The sequence below is a fragment of the Lepidochelys kempii genome, chromosome 23, assembly GCF_965140265.1.
Source record: "Lepidochelys kempii isolate rLepKem1 chromosome 23, rLepKem1.hap2, whole genome shotgun sequence".
NCBI lineage: Eukaryota > Metazoa > Chordata > Testudines > Cheloniidae > Lepidochelys > Lepidochelys kempii.
Window position 1 is genome coordinate 13,282,380 of NC_133278.1, and position 23,811 is coordinate 13,306,190.

Sequence of the window (23,811 nt, forward strand, 5' to 3'; positions counted from 1 at the left end):
CCAGCATGACAGGACCTGAGGCCCACACAGAAAGGGAGTCACCCTGCCAGCCCCCCGGGGAGGTAGGGAAGCGTCATTATCCCCATTCAACAGAAGGGGAAACTGAGGCACAGACAGATTCACTTTGTTAGTGAGCTCCCAGGGGCAGGGACCATTTCTTCACTCTGTGTTTATGCAGCGCCTGACACAAAGGGGCCCTGAACATAGCGGGGCCCTACGTACTCCCCCAGCTCTAGGGATCCACCGCTATTGAGGCCAGCATTTGCAGAGGTCTCCACTAACTGTGGGCATCTCGGTTTCTGGCGCTTGGCCTGAGGTCCCCCAAGATTGAGGCCCTTTTGAAGGACACTTTTGAAAATCATGACATGCTCCCATCACACAGAGTCTGTGGCCGCGCCAGGAGCTGGGCCAGATCTCCTGGGTCCCAGCCCAGCACTGTGTCCACCAAGCCACCACTTCCCCTGCAGCCCCTGCCTCATTCAGCTCCGGCCGGGGCACTGCCTGGGGCGGGGCCTGGAGAACAGAGCGGAGGGGATCAGGGGATTAAATAGCGACTCACGGTTCCTACGCACAAGGGACAGCGTTAAAGTCACCTCCCTGTCCCGAGTGTCCAGGGGCTGCTGCTCCACGGGGGAGGGATAGCTCAGTGGTTTGAGCATTAGCCTGCTAAACCCAAGGTTACGAGTTCAATCCTTGAGGGGGCCATTTTGGAATCTGGGGCAAAAATTGGGGATTTGGTCCTACTTTGAGCAGGGGGTTGGACTAGATACCTCCTGAGGTCCCTTCCAACCCTGATATTCTATGATTCTATGACGGGCATCCCGTCAGGGCTCAGGGCAGAGCCTGGCTCTGAGTGTCCCATCAGCACCGAGCCCCTGTGAGGGTCTGGCTGGGGCTGGGAATGGGAATGCCGAGCCGGGCCCCTCACCTGTCACCACCAGCTCGACGGGGTCGCTGGGGGACGACGCGGCGGCTGACCCCGATCTGCTGTGATAGGAGCAGTTGTATCTCCCCCGGTCCTCCCGGCTCACGTTCCTGATGGGAAACACAGCCTCCAACCCTTTCGGATCCACAGTTTGGAAACGGCGTCCCTCTTTATTCAGCACGAACCGCATGCCCTGGTGCTGCCCCCGACACCAAACGGCAACAGCTCCCCCCAGGGAGACCCCCCCGCTGGGGCTCAGGGAGATGCTGGGTTTGGGGTAGCTGGGCTCTGCAGGGAGAAGCAGACAGGCCATGAGACACAGGCCCCGTCCTCACCACGCGGCCTCCGTGGGGGTCAGACCTGGCAGCCCTGGGGACGGGCTCCTGGATGCCTTTCCACAGGGGCCCAGAGTTTCCTCTGAGCCCTGGGCTAACAACATGAGACACGGAGCAACCTCAGCCCCTGGGGGCCAGAGCTCTGCTCCCTACCAGGAGACAGGCCAGGCCAGTCTCCAGGGTCCGTTCACTCCCTGGCTTCTCTGCTGGGAGGGCTGGGATCCAGGTTCTCTTCCCAGCTCTGGGAAGGGAGTGGGGTGACAGCAGGAGAGATGGGGTCCAGGACTCCTGGGTTCTGTGCACTGCACCACCCCTGACTTGTAGGGGACTGTACAAGTCTCTACTCCACACTGAGGTTTATAACCTTCAGCTCCACCCGTCACCCCCTAACTCATATGTTGGCTGGGAAAGGCCCCCCCTGCTCTGCAGCTCCCCGGCCGGGCATCCTCTCTGCTAGGCCCAGGGCTTTAAGCAGAAAGAACTTCATGCCCGGGTACCGACCCTCACAGCGGATGGTGATGCTTCCCCCAAACCCCACCACCGTGCTGGGCCAGACGGTGGGCGTGAGAAATTCTCGCCCTGCTTTCAACAAGAGACAGGAGTTACACAAGGGAGACACCCCACCCCTGTCTCTCTCCCGCCCCAGTTCAGTTCATCTGTCACTCAGCCTCTCTGGGAGTCTGTCCCCTACCAGGGATGGCACTGCCTGCCCATGGGGCTTGGGGACAGGGGATTCACCCACACGTAGCTCAGGACCCGGCTGCACGAGAGATCACCTGTCCCCCCGGCCCCACCTAAGGCCACCCAGGGAGCCTGACCAGTGGGCCCCCTGCAGCTCTGCCCCCCGCCCCGGAGTCGGAAATAGAGTCTGTGACCGGCGGGAGTCACACAAGACCCAACTTTCCCCAGGCCTTGGGAACGGGGGGCTGTGAGTGCAGGGGAGGGAGCTCTTGGGGGTGGATCTGGAGGTTTCTCCCCACGGCTGCACTGACCGTGAATGTGTCGGTTTCCCCTGCAGGAACAGAACCAGCGTCTGTCGGGCGGGGGAAGGGGCTGAAACACTGACACAGCGATCACCCCCCCTCTCTCTTCAACCAATGGTGGATCGGTCAGTGGGCCTATGGGGCCTGTGTGTCCAGCTTGTTGGGGAGACAAGGTGTCACGGAGTCCCCAGGCCATGCTCTGGAACTGCTCCCCATGAAGCCAGGCAGGACTCTGGGGAAGTCTCCTCTCTGTGAGCAGCCTGTCTGCAGGACACACAGCTCACCCGGCTCCACCTTCCTGGGTCTGACCTCAGAGCATTCAGCATCCTCTGCCCCTCCGTGCGCTTCCCACAGTGAGTCCGCTCAGGCGGGTCTCCTGCAGGGGCCAGAGGGTCCTGCCCCCCAACTCCGCAGTCAGACGTGACTCTCAGCCAGCCAGTAAAACAGAAGGTTTATTAGACGACAGGAACATGGTCTAACACAGAGCTTGTGGGTGCAGAGAACAGGACCCCTCAGCTGGGTCCATTTTGGGGGGCAGTCAGCCAGACAACCACATCTGCACTTCACTCCATGTCCCCAGCCAGCCCCAAATTGAAACTCCCTCCAGCCCCTCCTCCTTCTCTGGGCTTTGTCCCTTTCCTGGGCCAGGAGGGCACCGGATTCCTTTGTTCTCCAACCCTTTAGATCTCACCTTGCAGGGGGGAAGGGCCAGGCCAGCAGTTGCCAGGAAACAGGGTGTCGGCCATTCTCTGTGTCCAGACCCCTGCACACACCTGCCCTCTAGGGCTCTGCAATGATCACACACCCTTACCCAACCACCTAGATACTTAAGAACTGCCTAGGGGAAACTGAGGCGCCCCCACACCATTCAGAGGAAACATTAAGAACAGTCCCACTTCATCACAGCTCTCCCCCCTTCGAGATCGAACTGAGCGGGGTCACTTTAGCCGGTGACCTGGGGAAGTTCAAAACCACCAACGTTCCCATGGATGCCCCAGCATCTCTCCCATTCCTTGGTAGGAGTTACACCAGGCCCTTCCAGTTTCATGCCCTCCCTTGGGTCGGGGGTGGTCGATAGCACTCGCAGGCCACATGTGGGAAGGTTTATGAGGCCCGTGCCCTTTGACCACCCCAAAATCCCAGGGGGTCAAACTGGGATTGGGTCTTCTCCCAACAAGCTGGCCAAACACAGCCACTTGGTTATAGGACTGTTTAACTTTCTTAACAGCTTTCACTTCATCTGAGACCTTCTCAAAGCTATCGACACTGGATCCTTCAACAGGAAAGTCAGTGGATCCATTCACAACAGAAAATTGATGGCTCTTAGGAACTGAAACTTTCTTGATTAAATCACTTTCACACCCTTCAGCTGCAGTAAACTGCTTGCAAAGGCTCCATGAGGATTCCTTTCCCGAGGGGCTTTTCTATGCAACAATTCACCCCTCCCAGAAATTCTGCTCTTACCCTCTTTACCTAGGGCTTGCTCTAGAGGGACACTTTCCTGAGCAACAACAGACTCTTTCTGGGTCTCCCTTACATCCAGAATTACCTCTGGCCCATCTGGCCTATCTATTACCAGCAGGAGAGTGAGTTTGTGTGTGGGGGGGAGGGGGTGAGAAAACCTGGATTTGTGCTGGAAATGGCCCAACTTGATTATCATACACATTGTAAGGAGAGTGATCACTTTAGATAAGCTATTGCCAGCAGGAGAGTGGGGTGGGAGGAGGTATTGTTTCATGGTCTCTGTGTATATAATGTCTTCTGCAGTTTCCACAGTATGCATCCAATGAAGTGAGCTGTAGCTCACGAAAACTTCTGCTCAGATAAATTGGTTAGTCTCTAAGGTGCCACAAGTACTCCTTTTCTTTTTGCAAATACAGACTAACACGGCTGTTACTCTGAAAAAATGTTCAGGAACGTTTTCCTTCTTGCTACAGGTTTCCGCACCCTCAGTAGGTAACACAATCACATCACCTTCATGCTCTCCTTGTGCCCTGGCTAGGATCTCATCCTGATTAGACAGAGTTGCTACACCCTTTCCCAACAACACATTAGCAACAGGCAAAATACAAGCACCAGAATTGTCTACTCTCTGGGATTTTGCATAGACACTAACTGGATGCGACCTAGTTACAGGGCCATTCTCCCGAGCAGACACAAACTTAGGACCCTTCCCTTCCTGGGCTTTAGCTGAATCCAGAACCAACTCTGAGACAACTGCACGACCCTCGACCATCACAGGCTGAAAGGCCCCTTCTGTCTGCTCCACAGACAAAGAGCCAGACACACTTTCTTCTTTACCAGACACCGAGCTTGGGATCTCATTCCCCTTGTCCCAGCACACAAGGCTGGTCACAGACAACTGCTTGGAGATCAGGGTGGCTCCCTCCATAGGCAAGTCAATACCCCCGACAGACAAAGGCACGTTTCCTTCCCTGTCCCAATTCTCCACCCAGCTAACAGGTAAGGTCCAGGGACACTCATCTTCCACTCTCCTCCCCTTCCCACCCTGCTGACTAGACACAGCCATCAGCTCACAAGGCTGCCTAGGCTCATCCAAACTTTCCTTAACCAAGCACCTTGCAACTACTAAAAGATCCCCTCTCCTGCCTGTGTCTCCCCCGTCTCAGCTGGGGTCTCAGCTCCCTCTGTGCTCAGCGCTGCCCTTGCTGTCCCAGTGGGGGTAGGCAGCGAGCTCGCTGCTTTCCTCACTGCTTCAGAGCCAGCCTGAGCCCCCCCATCGGGCGTGCAAGGGGGGCGGGGAGCATCTCTCTGTCCCACCCAGCCCCAGGGGTCTGGTGTGACAATGTGACGCAGCAGGGAGGGGGGAGTGTTGACCTGGGAATGTGCCCTGGGGATGGGAGACCTGAGAGCCTGTCACCTGAGCCGGGAGGGGGAGGGGGAGGTAACACCTCTGCCCAGGAATGTGGACAGAGGCTGCAGGAGGGAGCCTGCTGGGGGGGTTTAGTTTTCAGTTTGGTGCTGGGTGGAGGAACACAGGGAACCCCAGGGCTGGGGTCTAAGCTCCCTGCTCCCCCAGAAGGACTTAGAATCATAGAATCATAGAATATCAGGGTTGGAAGGGACCTCAGGAGGTCATCTAGTCCAACCCCCTGCTCAAAAGCAGGACCAATCCCCAATTAAATCATCCCAGCCAGGGCTTTGTCAAGCCTGACCCAAAAAACTTCCAAGGAAGGAGATTCCATCACCTCCCTAGGTAACGCATTCCAGTGCTTCACCACCCTCCTAGCGAAAAAGTTTTTCCTAATATCCAATCTAAACCTCCCCCACTGCAACTTGAGACCATTACTCCTCGTTCTATCATCTGCTCCCACTGAGAACAGTCTAGAACCATCCTCTCTGGAACCACCTCTGAGGTAGTTGAAAGCAGTTATCAAATCCCCCCTCATTCTTCTCTTCTGCAGGCTAAACAATCCCAGCTCTCTCAGCCTCTCCTCATAACTCATGTGTTCCAGTCCCCTAATCATTTTTGTTGCCCTTCGCTGGACTCTTTCCAATTTATCCACATCCTTCTTGTAGTGTGGGGCCCAAAACTGGACACAGTACTCCAGATGAGGCCTCACCAATGTCGAATAGAGGGGGACGATCACGTCCCTCGATCTGCTCACTATGCCCCTACTTATACATCCCAAAATGCCATTGGCCTTCTTGGCAACAAGGGCACACTGCTGACTCATATCCAGCTTCTCGTCCACTGTCACCCCTAGGTCCTTTTCCGCAGAACTGCTGCCTAGCCATTCGGTCCCTAGTCTGTAGCGGTGCATTGGGTTCTTCCGTCCTAAGTGCAGGACCCTGCACTTATCCTTATTGAACCTCATCAGATTTCTTTTGGCCCAATCCTCCAATTTGCCTAGGTCCCTCTGTATCCTATCCCTGCCCTCCAGCGTATCTACCACTCCTCCCAGTTTAATATCATCCGCAAATTTGCTGAGAGTGCAATCTACTTAATCCTCCAGATCATTTATGAAGATATTGAACAAAACCGGCCCCAGGACCGACCCCTGGGGCACACCACTTGACAACGGCTGCCAACTAGCCATGGAGCCATTGATCACTTCCCGTTGAGCCTGACAATCTAGCCAACTTTCTACCTACCTTATAGTGCATTCATCCAGCCCATACTTCTTTAACTTGCTGACAAGAATACTGGGGGAGACCGGGTCAAAAGCTTTGCTAAAATCAAGGAACAATACGTCCACTGCTTTCCCTTCATCCACAGAACCAGTAATCTCATCATAGAAGGCGATTAGATTAGTCAGGCATGAACTTCCCTTGGTGAATCCATGCTGGCTGTTCCTGATCACTTTCCTCTCATGTAAGTGCTTCAGGATTGATTCTTTGAGGACCTGCTCCATGATTTTTCCAGGGACTGAACTGAGGCTGACTGGTCTGTAGTTCCCAGGATCCTTCTTCCCTTTTTTAAAGATTGGCACTACATTAGCCTTTTTCCAGTCATCCGGGACTTCCCCGGTTCGCCACGAGTTTTCAAAGATAATGGCCAAGCGGATAATGGACTTGACTGAGGGGTCCTGGGTGTACCCACAAGCTCTGTTTTGGACTGTGTTCCTGTTGTCCAATAAACCTTCTGTTTTACTGGCTGGCTGAGAATCTCAGTGAATCCAGAATCCGGAAACCATAGAGAGCTGCCCGGCCTGTGAGTGGCCAGCAGGGAGATGTACGCTAAACGCCTTAAGAGCGACCTGGTGGAGCTGTGCAGGCAGAGGGGGCTGCGCACTGGGAGGTCCACCAAGGAACAGCTGATTGCCCAGTTGGAGGAGAGGGATCGCTTGGATGACCCGATCCCTGTCCCAGAGGGAAGCCGCCCGGTTGACGCAGCGTGGGCACTGGGGCCTCACCAAGCTGAGAGGGGTCAGACTGCTGCCCAGAACATCCTGAGACCCTTCCTACCTAGGCCTGGGGTAGGGGTTGGGGGAAGCCCGGCGAATACCGAGGGCACCCTGACCCCATCAGCCAGAAGGGGATCCTCCCGGCGGAGCTCCCCATCCCTGGAGCAGATGCGGCTGGAATGGGAGAGGGAGATGAAAATGAGGGATCTGGAGGATCATGAAAAACAATGTCAACATGAGCAGGAGAAGGAGCGGGAACATCAGGAGAAGGAGAGGCAACGTAGGCATGAGCAGGAGGAGAAGGAGAAACAGAGACAGCATGAACTGGAGCTGGCCAGGCTGAGGAGCAGTGGGGCCCCAGCTGCGGTGAGTGCGGGGGGACCCAAAACTGCAAGGAGCTTTGATAAGTGCTTCCTGGCCCAGCGGAAGGAGGGAGAGGACATAGATAGCTTCCTGACGGCCTTTGAGAATGCCTGAGAGATGCACAGGGTTGACCCTGCAGACAGGCTCCAGTTTCTCACCCCCTTACTGGACCCCAAAGCCGTGGAGGTGTACAGCCGAATGACAGGGGCGGAGGCAGGGGACTACGAACTGTTCAAACAGGCCTTGCTCCATGAGTTTGGGCTGACCCCCGAGATGTAGCTAGCGAGAGATGTTAAGAGTAACAAGAAGGGTTTCTTCAGGTATGTTGGCAACAAGAAGAAAGCCAAGGAAAGTGTGGGCCCCTTAATGAATGAGGGAGGCAACCTAGCGACAGAGGATGTGGAAAAAGCTAATGTACTCAATGCTTTTTTTGCCTCTGTCTTCACGAACAAGGTCAGCTCCCAGACTGCTGCGCTGGGCATCACAAAATGGGGAAGAGATGGCCAGCCCTCTGTGGAGATAGAGGTGGTTAGGGACTATTTAGAAAAGCTGGATGTGCACAAGTGCATGGGGCCGGACGAGTTGCATCCGAGAATGCTAAAGGAACTGGCGGCTGTGATTGCAGAGCCATTGGCCATTATCTTTGAAAACTTGTGGCGAACGGGGGAAGTCCCGGATGACTGGAAATAGGCTAATGTAGTGCCAATCTTTAAAAAAGCGAAGAAGGAGGATCCTGGGATTCTATGTACCGGAGAAGGTTCCGGAGTCAAAGTAAAATGCCTGAGGTCACATACCTACAACTGGTCAACCGAATGCAGGGATATGCCCGCAAGTGGATAGCTGGGGCCCAAGGTAAAGAGGACCTGCTTGACCTAATCGTACTGGAGTAACTGTATGAACAGTGCCCTTCCGACCTGAGGCTGTGGTGGGTGGACAAAAAGCTAGAGAACCCCCAGGACGCAGGGCAGCTGGCCGACGAGTTTTTGAACAGTCAGGGGGTAGCAGAGAGCAGTCCCAAAAGAACAGCCCCCCCCGATGCAGAGAGAGAGTCACCATGGGGCCTCCCAGCGGGGAAATAGGGAGAGCCCCCTCCCAAGGGGAATACCTGGCGTCGGGCCCCTCCGACCACTCGAGGGGACCAACGTGACCTGAGCTGCTATCACTGTGGCCAGAGAGGCCACGTACGGACCCATTGCCCCAGGCTCAGGGACAGACTGAGCAGACCCAACCTACCCAGGCTTAACTGGGCAGGGACCCAGCTGGACGAGGGGCAGACGACCCAGGCAAGGGGGGCTGCCAGTTTACCACCTGCTCAGGAGGGAAGAGTACCCCAGGCCAGCTCCGCCAGAGGGCTGGATGCTCTGCACTCAGGGTGCTCGGTTTACAGGGTGGGCGCGGGGCTGTCCCTCCGGAGAGAGTGCCTTGTTCCCCTGGAGGTGGATGGGAGGAAGGTCAATGGATACTGGGATACGGGCGTGGAGGTGACGCTGGCCCGGCCCGAGGTGGTGACCCCAGATCGGGTGGGGTCCAACACCTACCTGACCCTGACGGGGGTGGGTGGGACCCCATTTAAGGTGCCCGTGGCAAGGTACACCTGAAATGGGGGGCCAAGGAGGGCCCCAAGGATGTGGGGGTACATCCATTTGCCCACTGAGGTTTTGATGGGGGGAGACCTAGAGGACTGGCCAAGCAAGCCCCAGACCGCCCTGGTTGTGACCCGTAGCCAGAGCTCGCGAGGGGCACTGCACCCTGACCTTGGGGAGGGTACCACACCGGAGGCACAGGACCCTACCCTGGTTTGGAGGGAGCACCGAGGGGCACGGCTCAGAGAGGCGGAGGCCTCAGACCCGGCCAATGAGAGGGAACCGGTCCCCATCCCTTCCCCAGCCGCTGAGTTCAAGGGCAAGTTGATGAAAGATCCCTCCTTGTGGAAGCTCAGGGACCTGGCCGACCTCAGTGTGCTACGGACTATGAGGAGAGGCTGCCAGGAGAGGTTCCTGTGGGAGAAGGGGTTCCTGTACTGAGAATGGGCTACACAAGGGAAATAGAGTCCTGTGAGATCAGGAGGCAGCTGGTGGTCCCCCAGAAGTATCGCCGCAAGCTACTGTACCTGGCCCATGACATCCCCCTCGCAGGGCACCAGGGAATCCGGCGCACCCGGCAGAGTTTGCTACAGAACTTTTACTGGCCGGGGTCTTTCCCACAGTCCGGCAGAATTGCCGATCCTGTGACCCCTGTCAGAGGGTGGGGAAGGCCCGGCACAACGGGAAAGCGGCTTTGAGACCTTTGCCCATCATAGAGGAACGTTTCCAGAAGGTGGCCATGGACATCGTGGGGCCTTTCAGCAGGACGACCCGGTCGGGGAAGAAATACATTCTGGTGGTGGTAGATTTCACCACCCGCTACCCCGAGGCCGTGCCCTTAGCTTCCATTGAAGCAGACACCGTGGCCGATGCGCTCCTGACCATTTTCAGCCGAGTGCGGTTCCCCAAGGAAGTCTTGACAGACCAAGGCTCCAACTTCATGTCGGCCCTGCTCCGGTGCTTGTGGGAGAAATGTGGGGTCCGGCATGACTGGGCCTCAGCTTATCACCCCCAGTCCAATGGGCTGGTGGAGAGGTTCAACGGGACACTAAAGATGATGCTGAAAACCTTTATGAACCAGCAACCGCAGGATTGGGACAAGTACTTACCTCACCTGCTGTTCGCGTACAGGGAGGTGCCCCAGGAGTCTACCGGATTTTCGCCTTTCGAACTGTTATATGGAAGGAGGGTGAGGGGCCCCCTGGACCTGATGAGAGACGAGTGGGAGGGGAAGGCCGCTTCCGATGGAGAGTCAGTGGTGGAGTATGTCCTGATCTTCCGAGACAGACTGGACGAACTCATGGGCCTGGCCAGGGAGAATCTGGCCAGAGCCCAGAGGAAGCAGAAGGTCTGGTATGACCACACGGCGCGGGCCCGTGCCTACGCCACCAGGGATCAGGTGACGGTTCTCATCCCCGTGAGAAAGAACAGACTACAGGCCACCTGGGAGGGCCCTTTCAAGATTGTCAAGCAGCTAAACGAGGTAAACTTTGTGGTGGAGCTGTCGAACCGGGCGCACCACTGCCGGGTGTACCATGTGAATATGATGAAGCCATATTATGCCAGGGGGAATGTGGTGTTGGCCGTGTGTGGACAGTGGGAGGAGCAGGGAGATGACCCTTTAGTAGATCTATTGCCTGGGACCAGAGCTGGTTCCCCCCTGGAAACAATTCCCCTCTCGGATCAGCTGACCCCTGGCCAGCAAGCTGAGGTCAGGGGGGTGCTGCATCCGTACCGACAGCTGTTTTCCAACCAGCCTGGATGCACTAATCTGACTGTCCACCGGGTGCAGACAGGGTCGCACCCGCAGATAAGATGCTCCCCCTTCCGAGTCACAGGGAAAACTGCTCAGGACCTGGAAAGAGAGGTCAGGGATATGCTGGCTTTGGGGATGATCCAGCCATCTGCCAGCCCTTGGGCCTCACTGGTGGTGCTGGTCCCCAAAAAGGACGGGTAGGTCCGGTTCTGTGTGGACTATCGGAAGCTCAGTGCCATCACTGTGTCTGATGCCTACCCCATGCCCAGGCCGGACGAGCTCCTAGACAAGCTGGGAGGAGCTCGATACCTTACCACCATGGACCTTACAAAGGGCTACTGGCAAGTGCCGCTGGATGCAGATGCCCGGCTGAAATCGGCCTTTATCACCCCTCTGGGGCTCTATGAGTTCCTGACCCTGCCTTTCGGCCTCAAGGGAGCGCCGGCCACCTTCCAGCGCCTGGTGGACCAGCTCCTGAGGGGGATGGAGAGTTTTGCCGTGGCGTATATTGATGACATCTGTGTCTTTAGCCAGACCTGGGAGGACCATGTGTCCCAGGTTAGATAAGTGCTGGACCGACTCCAGGGGGCTGGGCTGACTGTAAAAGTGGAGAAGTGCAAGGTGGGGATGGTGGAAGTATCTTACCTGGGCCATCGGGTGGGGAGCGGCCGCCTAAAGCCGGAACCAGCAAAGGTAGAGGTGATCAGAGACTGGCCCGCTCCCCACACCAAAAAGCAGGTCCAAGCCTTTATTGAGTTGGCAGGATACTACTGAAGGTTTGTGCCACCCCCATCACTGAGCTATGCAAGAAGGGGAAGCCAGACAAGGTGGTCTGGACCGAGCAGTGCCAGGAGGCTTTCCGGGCGCTGAAGGAGGCTCTGGTCAGTGGCCCAGTTCTGGCAAACCCAGACTGTGACAAGCCCTTTGTGGTGTTCACCGATGCCTCAGACACGGGACTGGGGGCGGTGTTAATGCAGGAGGATGAAAAGGGGGAGAGACACCCCATCGTGTACCTGAACAAGAAGTTGCTACCCCGGGAGCAACACTACGCGGCCATCGAGAAGGAGTGCCTGGCCATGGTGTGGGTCCTCAAGAAACTAGAGCCCTATCTCTTCGGGCGACACTTCACCGTCTACACCGACCACTCTCCCCTGACCTGGCTGCACCAGATGAAAGGAGCCAACGCCAAGCTCCTGAGGTGGAGCCTGCTCCTGCAGGATTAGGATATGGACGTGGTCCACGTGAAGGGAAGTGCCAACCTGATAGCGGATGCGCTGTCCCGGAGAGGGGGCCCTGAACTTCCCAAGGTCACTGGTCACAGTGACCCACCTCAGTTCAGTCTGGAAGGGGGGAGAGATGTGAGGATGTGACACAGCAGGGATGGGGGGAGTGTTGACCTGGGAATGTGCCCTGGGGATGGGAGACCTGAGAGCCTGTCACCTGAGCCAGGAGGGGGAGGGGGAGGGGGAGGTAACACATCTGCCCAGGAATGTGAACAGAGGCTGCAGAAGGGAGCCTGCTGGGGGGGTTTAGTTTTCAGTTTGGGGCTGGGTGGAGGAACACAGGGAACCCCAGGGCTGGGGTCTAAGCTCCCTGCTCCCCCAGAAGGACTTGACTGAGGGGTCCTGGGTGTACCCACAAGCTCTGTTGTGGACTGTGTTCCTGTTGTCCAATAAACCTTCTGCTTTACTGGCTGGCTGAGAGTCTCAGTGAATCCCAGGAAGAGGGGTGCAGCGCCTGGACTCCCCCACACTCCATGACAACTGGTTACAGGCCTAGCCGCTCCTCCCTGCTGCCAGCCAGGTCATTTGCATTTTCACTGACCATTTCCCTCTCCACCAATTGGTTCCCTGGATTCAAATTCAAACCCTCGGCAGTTACAGGAGCAGGGCCTGGATCCTGTTCCAAAGAGACACAGTCCCCCCACAACAGGGTCTCGCAGCTGGTATCCTGGAGCACCACAACGACCAGCCAGCCCCACCCCTCCTGGGTCTGCACAGGGATCTGGGCCATAGGCAGGGTGAGGGGCTTCGTCCCTGGGACCCTCACCCAGCTCACACAGCCCCTCAGCATCTGAGGCTGCACCACCCAGGGCCTGACTCCAGGTCCCTCTGACCCAGGGTCTCGCCACCCCAGGAATGTCTCCCCATTGACCATCACCTTCTGCTCCCACTGGGGGTCCCAGGGGCCTGGCCCCAGGAAACTCCATCACAGACATATAGGTTGGGGTCAGGAGTGGGAGCCTGTCCACCTCCCCACTAATCTGGCTGACGGAGTCGATGGCCTTGAGACCCAACAAGGGAGCTAGACACCGGGGCTTTTCCGCAGGGTCCCCCTCATTCAAATCTCCAGCCTGCTCAAAGGCAGTGAGGTGGCATCCACATCCCCACGTCCTTATCCAGGGGCAGCAATTTAGTCTCGAGGTTCCCTGCGGAACTGGCCCCCCGGGGTCTATCCCCATTCACCCCTGGGGGGTCCCCTAGGCCTCTCCACTCCCCCACCGCCAGTTCATGCTGCTGCTGCTTCTGCAGCTCTTTCTCGGGCACTCGCTGTCTCTCACAGTCCTCTTGCTCTCTCGGACTCAGCTCCAATCCCGTCCGTCTCTGATCCCCCGATGGGGAACCCGATCGTGAAGACCCTCATCTGGTCCGGGACAGGAGTCTTGGGGATGCCTGGCTCCCACTCCAGCTGCTCCCAGATCCTGCTATAGCCCCATTTGGGGTCAGAAATCTGTTCCTTAGAGCGGTCATCCTCCTCCAGCTGCACGATTAACTATGCTTTGGTGAACTTTCCAATGCTCAACCCTTTCTTTTTGCACAGGATTATAATGTCCTTCTTAAGGAGACGGTGACAGGCCATCACTCCGCTCTTCCCAAGTTGTTGTGGACTCACAGGCCCGGGTGCTCTCAGCTCCCCACGGTCTCCAGGGAGAACCCCTAGTGTGCCAGCCCTTCTCGAGGTCACCACCTCTTTGCCAGGGTCGAGCTGCAGACTCCTGCACCCCTGGGACCACCCGCTGCAGACCCCCGGGGGACCCTGTTACTGCAAAAGTTCTTCTCGCTGGTCACACACTCCCAGGGGTTAACCGCCCCCTGAAACCGTCTCTCTCTGAATCTTTAGCACGCCTGGTCCCCGTCAATCCCCCTTCGTTTTACTGCTCCGCAATCACTTACTGCAGGAAGTGCCATCCATGGGGTGCAGTAGATCCCACTGCTACCACCAGTTGTCACGGAGTCCCTGGGTGAAGATCTGGAACTGCTCCCTATGAAGCCAGGCAGGACTCTGGGGAAGTCACCTTTCTGTGAGCAGCTTGTCTGCAGGACACACAGCTCACACAGCTTTCACCTTCCTGGGTCTGACCTCGGAGCATTCAGCATCCTCTGCCCCTCCGTGCGCTTCCCACAGCGAGTCTACTCAGGCGGGGTCCTGGGGAAGCCAGAGGGTCCTGCACCCCAACTCCGCAGTCAGACGTGACTCTCAGCCAGCCAGTAAAACAGAGGTTTATTAAACGACAGGAACATGGTCTAAAACAGAGCTTGTAGGTGCAGAGAACGGGACACCTGAGCTGGGTCCATTTTGGGGGGCAGTGAGCCAGACAACCACGTCTGCCCTTCACTCCATGTCCCAGCCAGCCCAAACTGAAATTCCCTCCAGCCCCTCCTCCTCTGGGCTTTGTCCCTTTCCAGGGTCAGGAGGTCACCTGATTCCTTTGTTCTCCAACCCTTTAGCTCTCACCTTGCAGGGGGGAAGGGCCCAGGCCCTCAGTTGCCAGGAAACAGGGGATTGGCCATTTTCTGTGTCCAGACCCCTGCACACACCTGCCCTCTAGGGCTCTGCAATGATCACACACCCTTACCCCACCACCCAGATACTTAGGAACTGCACAGGGGAAACTGAGGCACCCCCACACTATTCAGACGACCCATTAAGAACAGTCCCCGTTCATCACAGCTAGTCTCCAGGGTCCATTCACTCCCTGGCTTCTCTGCTGGGAGGGCTGGGAGCCAGGTTCTCTCCCCAGCTCTGGGAAGGGAGTGGGGTGACAGCAGGAGCGACGGGGTCCAGGATTCCTGGGTTCTGTGCACTGCACCACCCCTGACTTGTAGGGGACTGTACAAGTCTCTACTACACACTGAGGTTTATAACCTTCAGCTCTGCCCGTCACCCCCTAACTGATATGTCGGCTGGGAAAGGCCCCCCCTGCTCTGCAGCACCCCGGCCGGGCGTCCTCTCTGCTAGGCCCAGGGCTTTACGCAGAAAGAACTTTATGCCCGGGTACCAACCCTCACAGCGGATGGTGATGCTTCCCCCAAGAGCCACCACCGTGCTGGGCCAGACGGTGGGCGTGAGAAATTCTCGCCCTGCTTTCAACAAGAGACAGGAGTTAAACAAGGGAGACACCCCACCCCTGCCTCCCGCCGACCCCAGTTCAGTTCATCTGTCACTCAGCCTCTCTAGGAGTCTGTCCCCTACCAGGGATGGCACTGCCTGCCCATGGGGCTTTGGGGACAGGGGATTCACCCATACATAGCTCTGGACCCGGCTGCATGATAGATCACCTTTCCCCACGGCCCCACCTAAGGCCAGTCTGGGAGTCTGACTAGTGGCCCCCTGCAGCTCTGCCCCCCGCTTCGGGGTCGGAAATAGAGTCTGTGACCGGCAGGAGTCACACAAGACCCACCTTCCCCCAGGCCTTGGGAACAGGGGGCTGTGAGTGCAGGGTAGGAAGCGGTTGGGGGTGGATCTCGGGGCAGGGGTGGATCTGGGGGGTTCTCCCCCATGGCTGCTCTGACCGGAAACCTTTCGGTTCCCTGAGGGGATCTAGAGCCCACGGACAGGCCCTTTTAGCGTTTGTATGAGCTGAAATAAATCCACATGTCCCTCCCGCCGATCCTCACAGCCTGGGTGGGGCAGAACTTTGAACCAGTGAACGGTTAAAATCCTGGCTTCTTTGTCAGAGCCTGGGAGCCAGATTCGGCTCCTAGTAACTCCATGGGGTCGGGAGAACTGTGACAGGTCTTCACAGGGCGAGTTTGGGTTGTGTTTTGGGGAAGGTTCAGGGCTCGATTCCTCTTTTCCCCACCCCACGCATTCCCTCCCCCATCCTTGATGTTACCACAGACCTCCCCACAGGTTACTCACCTCCCCTCGCCCCACTGTGCCCCGCCAGCCAGCAGCCTGGAGAGAAAAGTGGTATTAAGGGGTCACATCCCAGAGCAACTGGATCCTACACTCTGGTCTCAGATCCCCCCTGCCCCCCATGGCCACACGCCCTGGTCTAAGATCCCCACCATGGCCACACGCCCTGGTCTCAGATCCCCCCGGCCCCGCATGGCCACACGCCCTGGCTGTCTCCGATACTTACTGAGGAGGATAATGGTGAGAGCAGACGCCATGATGGGGCAGTGGGGGGCCCCCCAGTGCTGCCACCAACACCCCAGTGTCCAGCTCCACCCAGCCTGAGGCCCGAGTGCTAGAGGAATGAGGAACTGCGCCGGGGGCTGCAGCCCCAGGAACCCCGTGATGCGCTCGGCCCCTTTCTTCCCCATCAGCTGGTTTCTCTGCAATCTCCAGCCCAAATCTACCACGGTCAGAGCAAAGCCTGCTCCCTGCAACGCCCAGCAAACCACATCCCCTCCTGCAGCTGGGCTCCCAGCCCCACAGACACCGCGCCTCAGCTCCCTCGTTCTTGGGACCCTATATCCTGAGATCCCCCAAGACTGGGGCCACCCCACAAGGAAGGACACTTTTGAAAACTGCGACGAACTCCCATCACACAGAGTCCAGTCTCTAAGGTCCATTCATTCACTGGGTTCTTTGCTGGGAGGGCTGGGAGCCAACCCTCACAGCGGATGGTGACGCTTCCCCCGAGAGCCACCACCCTGCTGGGGCTCACCCAGATGGTGGGTTTGAGAAATTCTCACCCTGCTATCGACAAGAGACAGGAGTTAAACAGGGGAGACACAGCCCCCCGCTTCCCCTCCACCCCAATTCAGTCCATCCCTCGTTCAGCCTCTCTGGGAGTCTGTCCCCTACCCGGTTGGCCCTGCCTGCCCATGGGGCTCGGGCGCAGGGGGTTCACCCATACGTAACTCAGGACCCGGCTGCATGGGAGATCACCTGCTGTGCCTCACCCCACCTGAGGCCAGCCAGGGAGCCTGACCAGTTGGCCCCTTGCAGCTCTGCCCCCCGCCCCAGGCTCGGAAATAGAGTCTGTGACCGGCAGGAGTCACACAAGACCCACCTTTCCCCAGGCCTTGGGAACGGGGGGGCTGTGAGTGCAGGGGAGGGAGCTCTTGGGGGTGGATCTGGGGGGTTCTCCCCACGGCTGCACTGACCGTGAAAGTGTCGGTTTCCCCTGCAGGAACAGAACCAGCGTCTGTCGGGGCGGGGGAAGGGGCTGAAACACCGACACAGGGATCGCCCCCCTGCTCTCTGCAACCAGTGGTGGATCAGCCACTGGGCCTATGGGGCCTGTGTGCCCAGGGGCCCCGGCCAAGTGGGGCCCCCTGGAGCCAGGGGCGGCTCTACCAATTTTGCCACCCCAAGCAGTCGCTGCCGAAGAGCGGCGGAGCTGCCGCCCTCACTCCCCACTGGGCCCCTGGCCGGGGTGTGGGGACAGAGCTTCTCCAGTCTTGGGGCTGCAGTTGGGGGGTGTCATGGAGTCCCCGGGTGATGCTCCGGAACTGCTTCCTACGAAGCCAGGCAGGACTCTGGGGAAGTCTCCTCTCTGGGAGCAGCCTGTCTGCAGGACACACAGCTCCCCCGGCTCCACCTTCCTGGGTCTGACCTCGGAGCATTCAGCCTCCTCTGCCCCTCCCTGCGCTTCCCCCAGCGACTCCGCCCAGGCAGGGTCCTCTGGGCTTTGTCCCTTTCAGGGCCAGGAGGGCACCGGATTCCTTTATTCTCCAACCCTTTAGCTCTCACCTTGCAGGGGGGAAGGGCCAGGCCCTCAGGTGCCAGGAAACAGGGTGTCGGCCATTCTCTGTGTCCAGACCCCTGCACACACCTGCCCTCTAGGGCTCTGCAAGGATCATACACCCTTATCCCACACCCTAGATACTTAAGAACTGCATAGGGGAAACTGAGGCGCCCCCACACTATTCAGAGGAAACATTAAGAACTGTTCTGCTTCGTCACATCTCTCCCCCCTTCGAGACTGAACTGAGCGGGGTCACTTTAGCCGGTGACCTGGGGAAGTTCGAAGCCACCAACGTTCCCATGGATGCCCCAGCATCTCTCCCGTTCCTTGGTGGGAGTTACACCAGGCCCTTCCAGTTTCACATCCTCCCTTAGGTCGGGGGTGGTCGATAGCACTCGCAGGCCGCATGTAGGAAGGTTTATGTGGCCCGTGCCCTTTGGCCACCCCAAAACCCCAGGGGGTCAAACTGGGATCAGGTCTTCTCCCAGGGCTCCAGTCTGGAGGGCTGCAATTCGGGCTCTCTTGGTTAAGGGCCCCCATCTTGACCTGGGCCACATACTTTCTACTTACAGAACTAGCATGGAAACATTCCTCTCTCAACAGCCTTGTGTCCCCAACAAGCTGGCCAAACACAGCCACTTGGTTAGAGGACTGTTTAACTTTCTTAACAGCTTTCACTCCATCTGAGACCTTCTCAAAGCTATCCACACTGGATCTTTCAACAAGAAAGTCAGTGGATCCATTCACAACAGAAAATTTCTGGCTGTTAAGAATTGAAACTTTACAAGTTTAAAGTTTAACGTGGTGATGGGAGAGGGAGTTGGTTGGTACAGGAGACCCGCGAGGGAACTTGGGACCTCGGCCAATGGCCTGGAGAATGGAGACCACAGTGACTGGTGACCGGGAGGCCCAGCTCAGAAGTCACAGCTGGGTCTGGCCAGTGGGAGGACAATGGGCTGAGGAGAGAGGATCCTGGTAACCGGACCAGCTGGTTCCAGCCAGAGGGGCCAGAGGACAGAAGAGGGGAGAGGAGGCCCAGATGACCCTGTTTATCTGGAGAGAAGACAATGGACAGAGGCGGGCTTCTGGCCAGTGAGATCAGATGCCCAGTTATGAAGCAGGGGGCCTTGGGGCTGGAGAGAGGAAGCAGGCAGAGCCCACCTGGATGCAGGGGAGACTGGGATGTGCTGTGCTGAGAGTTTCCTGTGCTGCGTTCAGATGCTCAATAAACCCTCCTGTGTTACGCTGGCTGAGAGTCGCTCCGGGCTAGAGATCAGGGGGCGTTATTCCCTCTGGGAGTGGAGGCCCTGGGGCTCCAGACCGAGTGGACTCCCTGCGGGGACCCACGGCAGAGACAGGCGTGCTAAGGCTCAGAGAGGTGCAGTTCCAGGAGGCAGAGGGGCCTAACCCCCGAGAGAGAGTGGACCCCCAAGAAGGGCTGTTGCACTAAAGAGGGTTCCCCCCAGGGACCGCACAGCCAAGAGTGGGCACCCCCTGGGAGTCCATGACAGGCCTCAATACCCCTGCTGCACTAGGGGGTGCTATGGTGCAGGGGAAGGGGCTCAGTGGAGGGGCAGTCTCCTCTGGCCGTCACTGCTGGCCCTGATACCCCAGTGCACTGCTTGGGGGGCGCTGTGCTGCAGGGAGTGGGGGCAGAGGTCACTAGGGGGCTCTCCCCTGGCCGTCAGTGCCGTCCCCAGTGCTAAGTAAAGTCCTACAGAGAGAAATCCTACAAAACCCTGTGCAACAATTACAGCCGTGGCCATCTTCACATCCTCCCCGGTGTTCTCGGCTCCGATAGGCCTCTCAGTAGACAAGCGTCGCTAGCGGGATGGTTCCTGCTGGGGTTTCCCTTGGGTCTTCCCTCTTTGATATTGTAGCCCTGACTACACCTGACACATAAGAACGGCCACACTGGGTCAGATCAAAGGGCCATCTAGCCCAGTATCCTGTCTGCTGACATTGGCCAGTGCCAGGTGCCCCAGAGGGAATGAACAGAACAGGGAACCATCAAGTGATCCATCCTCTGTTGTCCTCCCAGCAAACAGAGGCTCGGGACACCATCCCTGCCTATCCTGGCTAATAGCCATTGATGGACGTAACCTCCATGAACTTATCTAGTTCTTTTTTGAACCCTGTTATAATCTTGGCTTTCACAACATCCTCTAGCAAGGAGTTCCACAGGCTGACTGTGCGTTGAGTGAAGAAATACTTCCTCTTGTTTTTTTTAAACCTGCTGACTATTAATTTCATTGGTTCTTGTTTCATGAGGAGTAAACAACACTTCCTTCTTTACTTCTTCCACACCAGTCATGATTTTATAGACCCCGACCTGATCCCCCGTTAGTTGTCTCTTTTCCAAGCTGAAAAGTTTTAATTTCTTCTCATACAGAAGCCATTCCAGACCCCTATCTTTTTTGAGATGGGGCGACCACATCTGCACGCAGTATTCAAGGTGTGGGCGTACCATGGATTTATAGAGAGGCAATATTATCATCTATCCCTTTCTTAATGATGTCCAACCTTCTGCTGGCTTTTTTGACTGTCGCTGCACACTGAGTGGAAGTTTTCAGAGAACTCTCCACACTGACTCCCAGATCTCTCTCTTGCCTGGTAACAGCTAATTGAGGCCCCATCCTGTATATGTAGAGCTGGGATGATGCTTTCCAACATGCATCACTTTACATTGATCAACACTGAATTTCATCTGCCAGTTTGTTGCCCAGTCACCCACTTTCGGGAGATCCCTTTGTAGCTCTTGGCAGTCTGCCTGCGACTTAACTAACTTGAGTAGTTTTGTATCATCTGCAAATTTTGCCACCTCACCGTTTATGCATGAAGGTGTGTCACAGACTCACAGGCCCCTGCAAGCTCTCTCGGCTCTGTAGGATCCCGGGAGGAACTCCCCTCCATCTGACAGCCCTTCTCGGGGTCCACTCTCTCTTGGGGGCTAAGCCCTGGGTTCCATCGTCTCCTGGAACTGCACCTCTCAGAGCCTCCAGCCCGCCTGGCTCTCACCATGAGCCTCCCACAGGGACTCTCAGCCGGCGTAAAACAGGAGGGTTGATTGAATGTCTGGATACAGCCCAGGCAGTTGTCAGGGGCTCGGGCCTGGCCAGTCTCAGCACCGTTCAGCTGGTCTCTCCCAGTCCAGGTGGGTCTGTCCCAGTCCAGGTGCAGCCAGACCCCTCTTTCCCCAGTACAGAAGTGACTTCCTTCCAGCTGACCCCCCTATATCACCTTCCCCACAGCCCCACCTCCACCCTTTGTCTTCCTTCTGGGAAAACAAATAGCTGGGGCCCTCTCTCTTCTGTCCTTTGTCCTCCCACTGGCCAGAACTGGCCGGCTCCCAACACAGGCTGGGCCACCAGGTCACCGGTTGCTAAGTTCTATCATATCCAGGCCATTGTCCGGGGTCCAGGCTGCTAGGCGAGGTCACACCCGGCCCTCTGCACCAGCAAACCCCCTCTCCCACCACCTCATTACACATGCCGCACACAGGGGAAACTGAGGCACGCACAGTACTCATGCACAACACTAAGAAAATCCCCCGCTTCGTCACAAGGTGTCAACCCGCTTTTCCTTAGCTGCACTTCCACACCCTGTGATTATTGGTCTGCCTGATTTTTCTTAGGTTGTTTGTAGTTCCTTTTTGTCTCACACGCAGCTACGCATGGCAGGTACCCTGCAGGACAGCCATTTTCCCATAACCTCACCTGTTGGCACATCTTATGCAGTAACCTTTGGTCTTAGCGGTTATTGCTAGGTCATGCAATCATCTTAAGCCTCTGGCCTAGTCTGGCGAAGCTAAAATCGTACAGGTCTCAGCCTGTAGGCCTTGCTATTAACCGTGCTTTACTAATACCTAATACACACTCCTCACGCCTACTTATCTATCCTATACTGCGCTAATCCTGCAACTCTAGTCTAAGGAGCATCCGTTGATTGTATAGGAAATGCACATCCATTGGCCGTACCATCACATAATACACTGAGAAACGGAGGATAAAATGAAGGCTCCACACATAATCGGGGTGTAGTGAGCAGAGCGTCCTCCCTCTAGACTTGAGAGCGAGGGACCACTATGTTCCCCCCTGGTGGGTGGAGCCAAATGTGCCCCGCCCCCTTCCCGGAAGTACCGGGGTGGGGCAGGAAGTATAAAGGGAGGGCCCTGCAGGGGAAGGAGGCAGATGTCTCCAGCCTGCTGCTGAATGCAGAGCTGACTCTGTGCTGTGCCCTTCCCCCGGGGGAAACAAACCCTGGAGATGTGGTGCCAGGATTGTCGTCTGCAGTGTACCCCACGGAGACAAAGGACCCCTGGACTGTGGAACCCGCCCCCCACCCACCCAAGCTGTGGTAGGAAGTAGCCCAGGGACACCAGACTTTAGTCTGGTTTTGTCGCCGGAGCACAGACTGGTGTGTTTGGGTAGGATCCCCAGTGACCCAGTTGTGGCACTTCATATTCTCCATCGGGATATGCTTTTGATACGAATATGGCATCACTAAGTTGTATTTTATGCAAGATGGGTCATGTAAGATATCATTGGAAAGATTATGATTTACTGAATGTGATTATCCTGTTTGTATGCATGGATCATTTCAGTATCAGTCAATATTCCTAACTTTAATGTACCAATTACAAAAATGTTTACACCTGAGGAACGCCCACACACAAAACGCCATGAGTCTGGCTGGTTGGTCAATGATCCGTTAGGGGGAACAATAGGATTTTGAAGATGCTAATCTCCCACCTTCCTGAGACGTTTCCTGGGATGCTCCAAACCACCTTTGACTCATGGCTGCTTTGACATGGCAGGGTCATGTGATCATGTCACCTGGTACTGGACTCCATCTTGGACTGATAGCAGTTTTCCACTTGTAGGAGGTGGGGATCAAACTGGGAAACAAAGGATTCCTGCCTTATGTAAATCCTATTTAAGGCTGGGGAGTGAGATAATCAGGGTTGGTTCTTCACTGAATCCCTGCCCAAGCTGACTGCTGAAAACACCTAAAACTGATCTGGGGAAGAAAGGACTGAACCCAGGCTAAAAGGTGTCTGGCCTGTGAAAGGAATACCTGGAGCTTCAAGTTTGTCTTCAAGAAACTCTGCAACCTGCTTAAAACAACATTGAGGGTGAGAAATTACTGCTTGTAGCCAGTTTCTATTGTGTATTAAACTATAGTTTGCATGTTTGTTTTATTTGCTCAGTAATCTGCCTTTGATCTCTTTGCTATCCCTTATAATACTTAAAATCTATCCTTTCTAGTTAATAAACTTGTTTTGTTGTCTCAAAACCCAGTTTGCGGAACTCATTACTGGGGGGTGGGGGGACAAAGCTATGCATATCTTCCTCCACATTGAGGGAGGAGGCAAATTTCAATTAGCTTATGCAGTACAGTTCTCTGTGCAGCGCAAGACAAAACAATTTTGGGTTTGCACCCTGAGAGGGTGTGCACCTGAGTGCAGGTCAATTCCTTAGCTGAAAGCTTTCCCATGCAGGGCTGGTTTCAGTGTCTGTGTCTTTCCGCAGCTGGTGTGTCCCTACCTGTGTGTGTGTGTGTGCTGGAGAAGGCTTGAGGGCCTGGCTCTGCAGGACAGGGTGAGGAAGCCCAGGCTGGTGGAACGGGTGGGCTCTGTGGTACCCCAGTACATCAGGTGGCATCCCCGGAGTGGTGCGGAGGGAGACTTTGAACGGGGGAACACGCACGCCATGACCTGGCCGCAGGGCTGAGGCAGCAGAAGCTGCTGGAGCAAGAGAGAGAGAGAGGCGGAGGGACGGCAGGCAGCCACAGGAAGGGGCGTCGAGCCGTTCCCCAGAACTGCCAGCAGGAGGCGCCAGCCGCGTGGCGCGTGGAGCACCCCGTCACCGAACTGTTCCAAAGCCGACAGAGGTGCTGCACGTAGGGAAGAAAAACCAAGCGCAGCAGGGCAGGGTGGGGGCGAACGGGCCTGGCAGCAGCTCGGCGGAGACGGATCGGGGAGTTGGGGTGGATCACGCCCTCAGCATGAGGCAGCCATGCGATGCCGTTGCAAAACCAAAAGCAAAGGCAGCTTTAGGCTGCATTAAGAGAGGGG

The 23,811-nt window shown here is 56.6% G+C and overlaps 1 protein-coding gene across 1 annotated transcript in view; it reads right to left on the reverse strand.

Annotated features, from left to right (window-relative positions):
• Window positions 1–16,284, reverse strand: part of LOC140902279 (immunoglobulin superfamily member 1-like) — a 68,086-nt gene extending 51,802 nt beyond the window's left edge. Inside the window, 3 exon segments of the mRNA XM_073322202.1 lie at window positions 929–1,213; window positions 15,956–15,991; window positions 16,179–16,284. Coding sequence (XP_073178303.1) covers window positions 929–1,213; window positions 15,956–15,991; window positions 16,179–16,209 — 352 coding nt within the window. The 5' untranslated portion in view covers window positions 16,210–16,284.
• Between the last annotated feature and the right edge of the window lie 7,527 nt (window positions 16,285–23,811).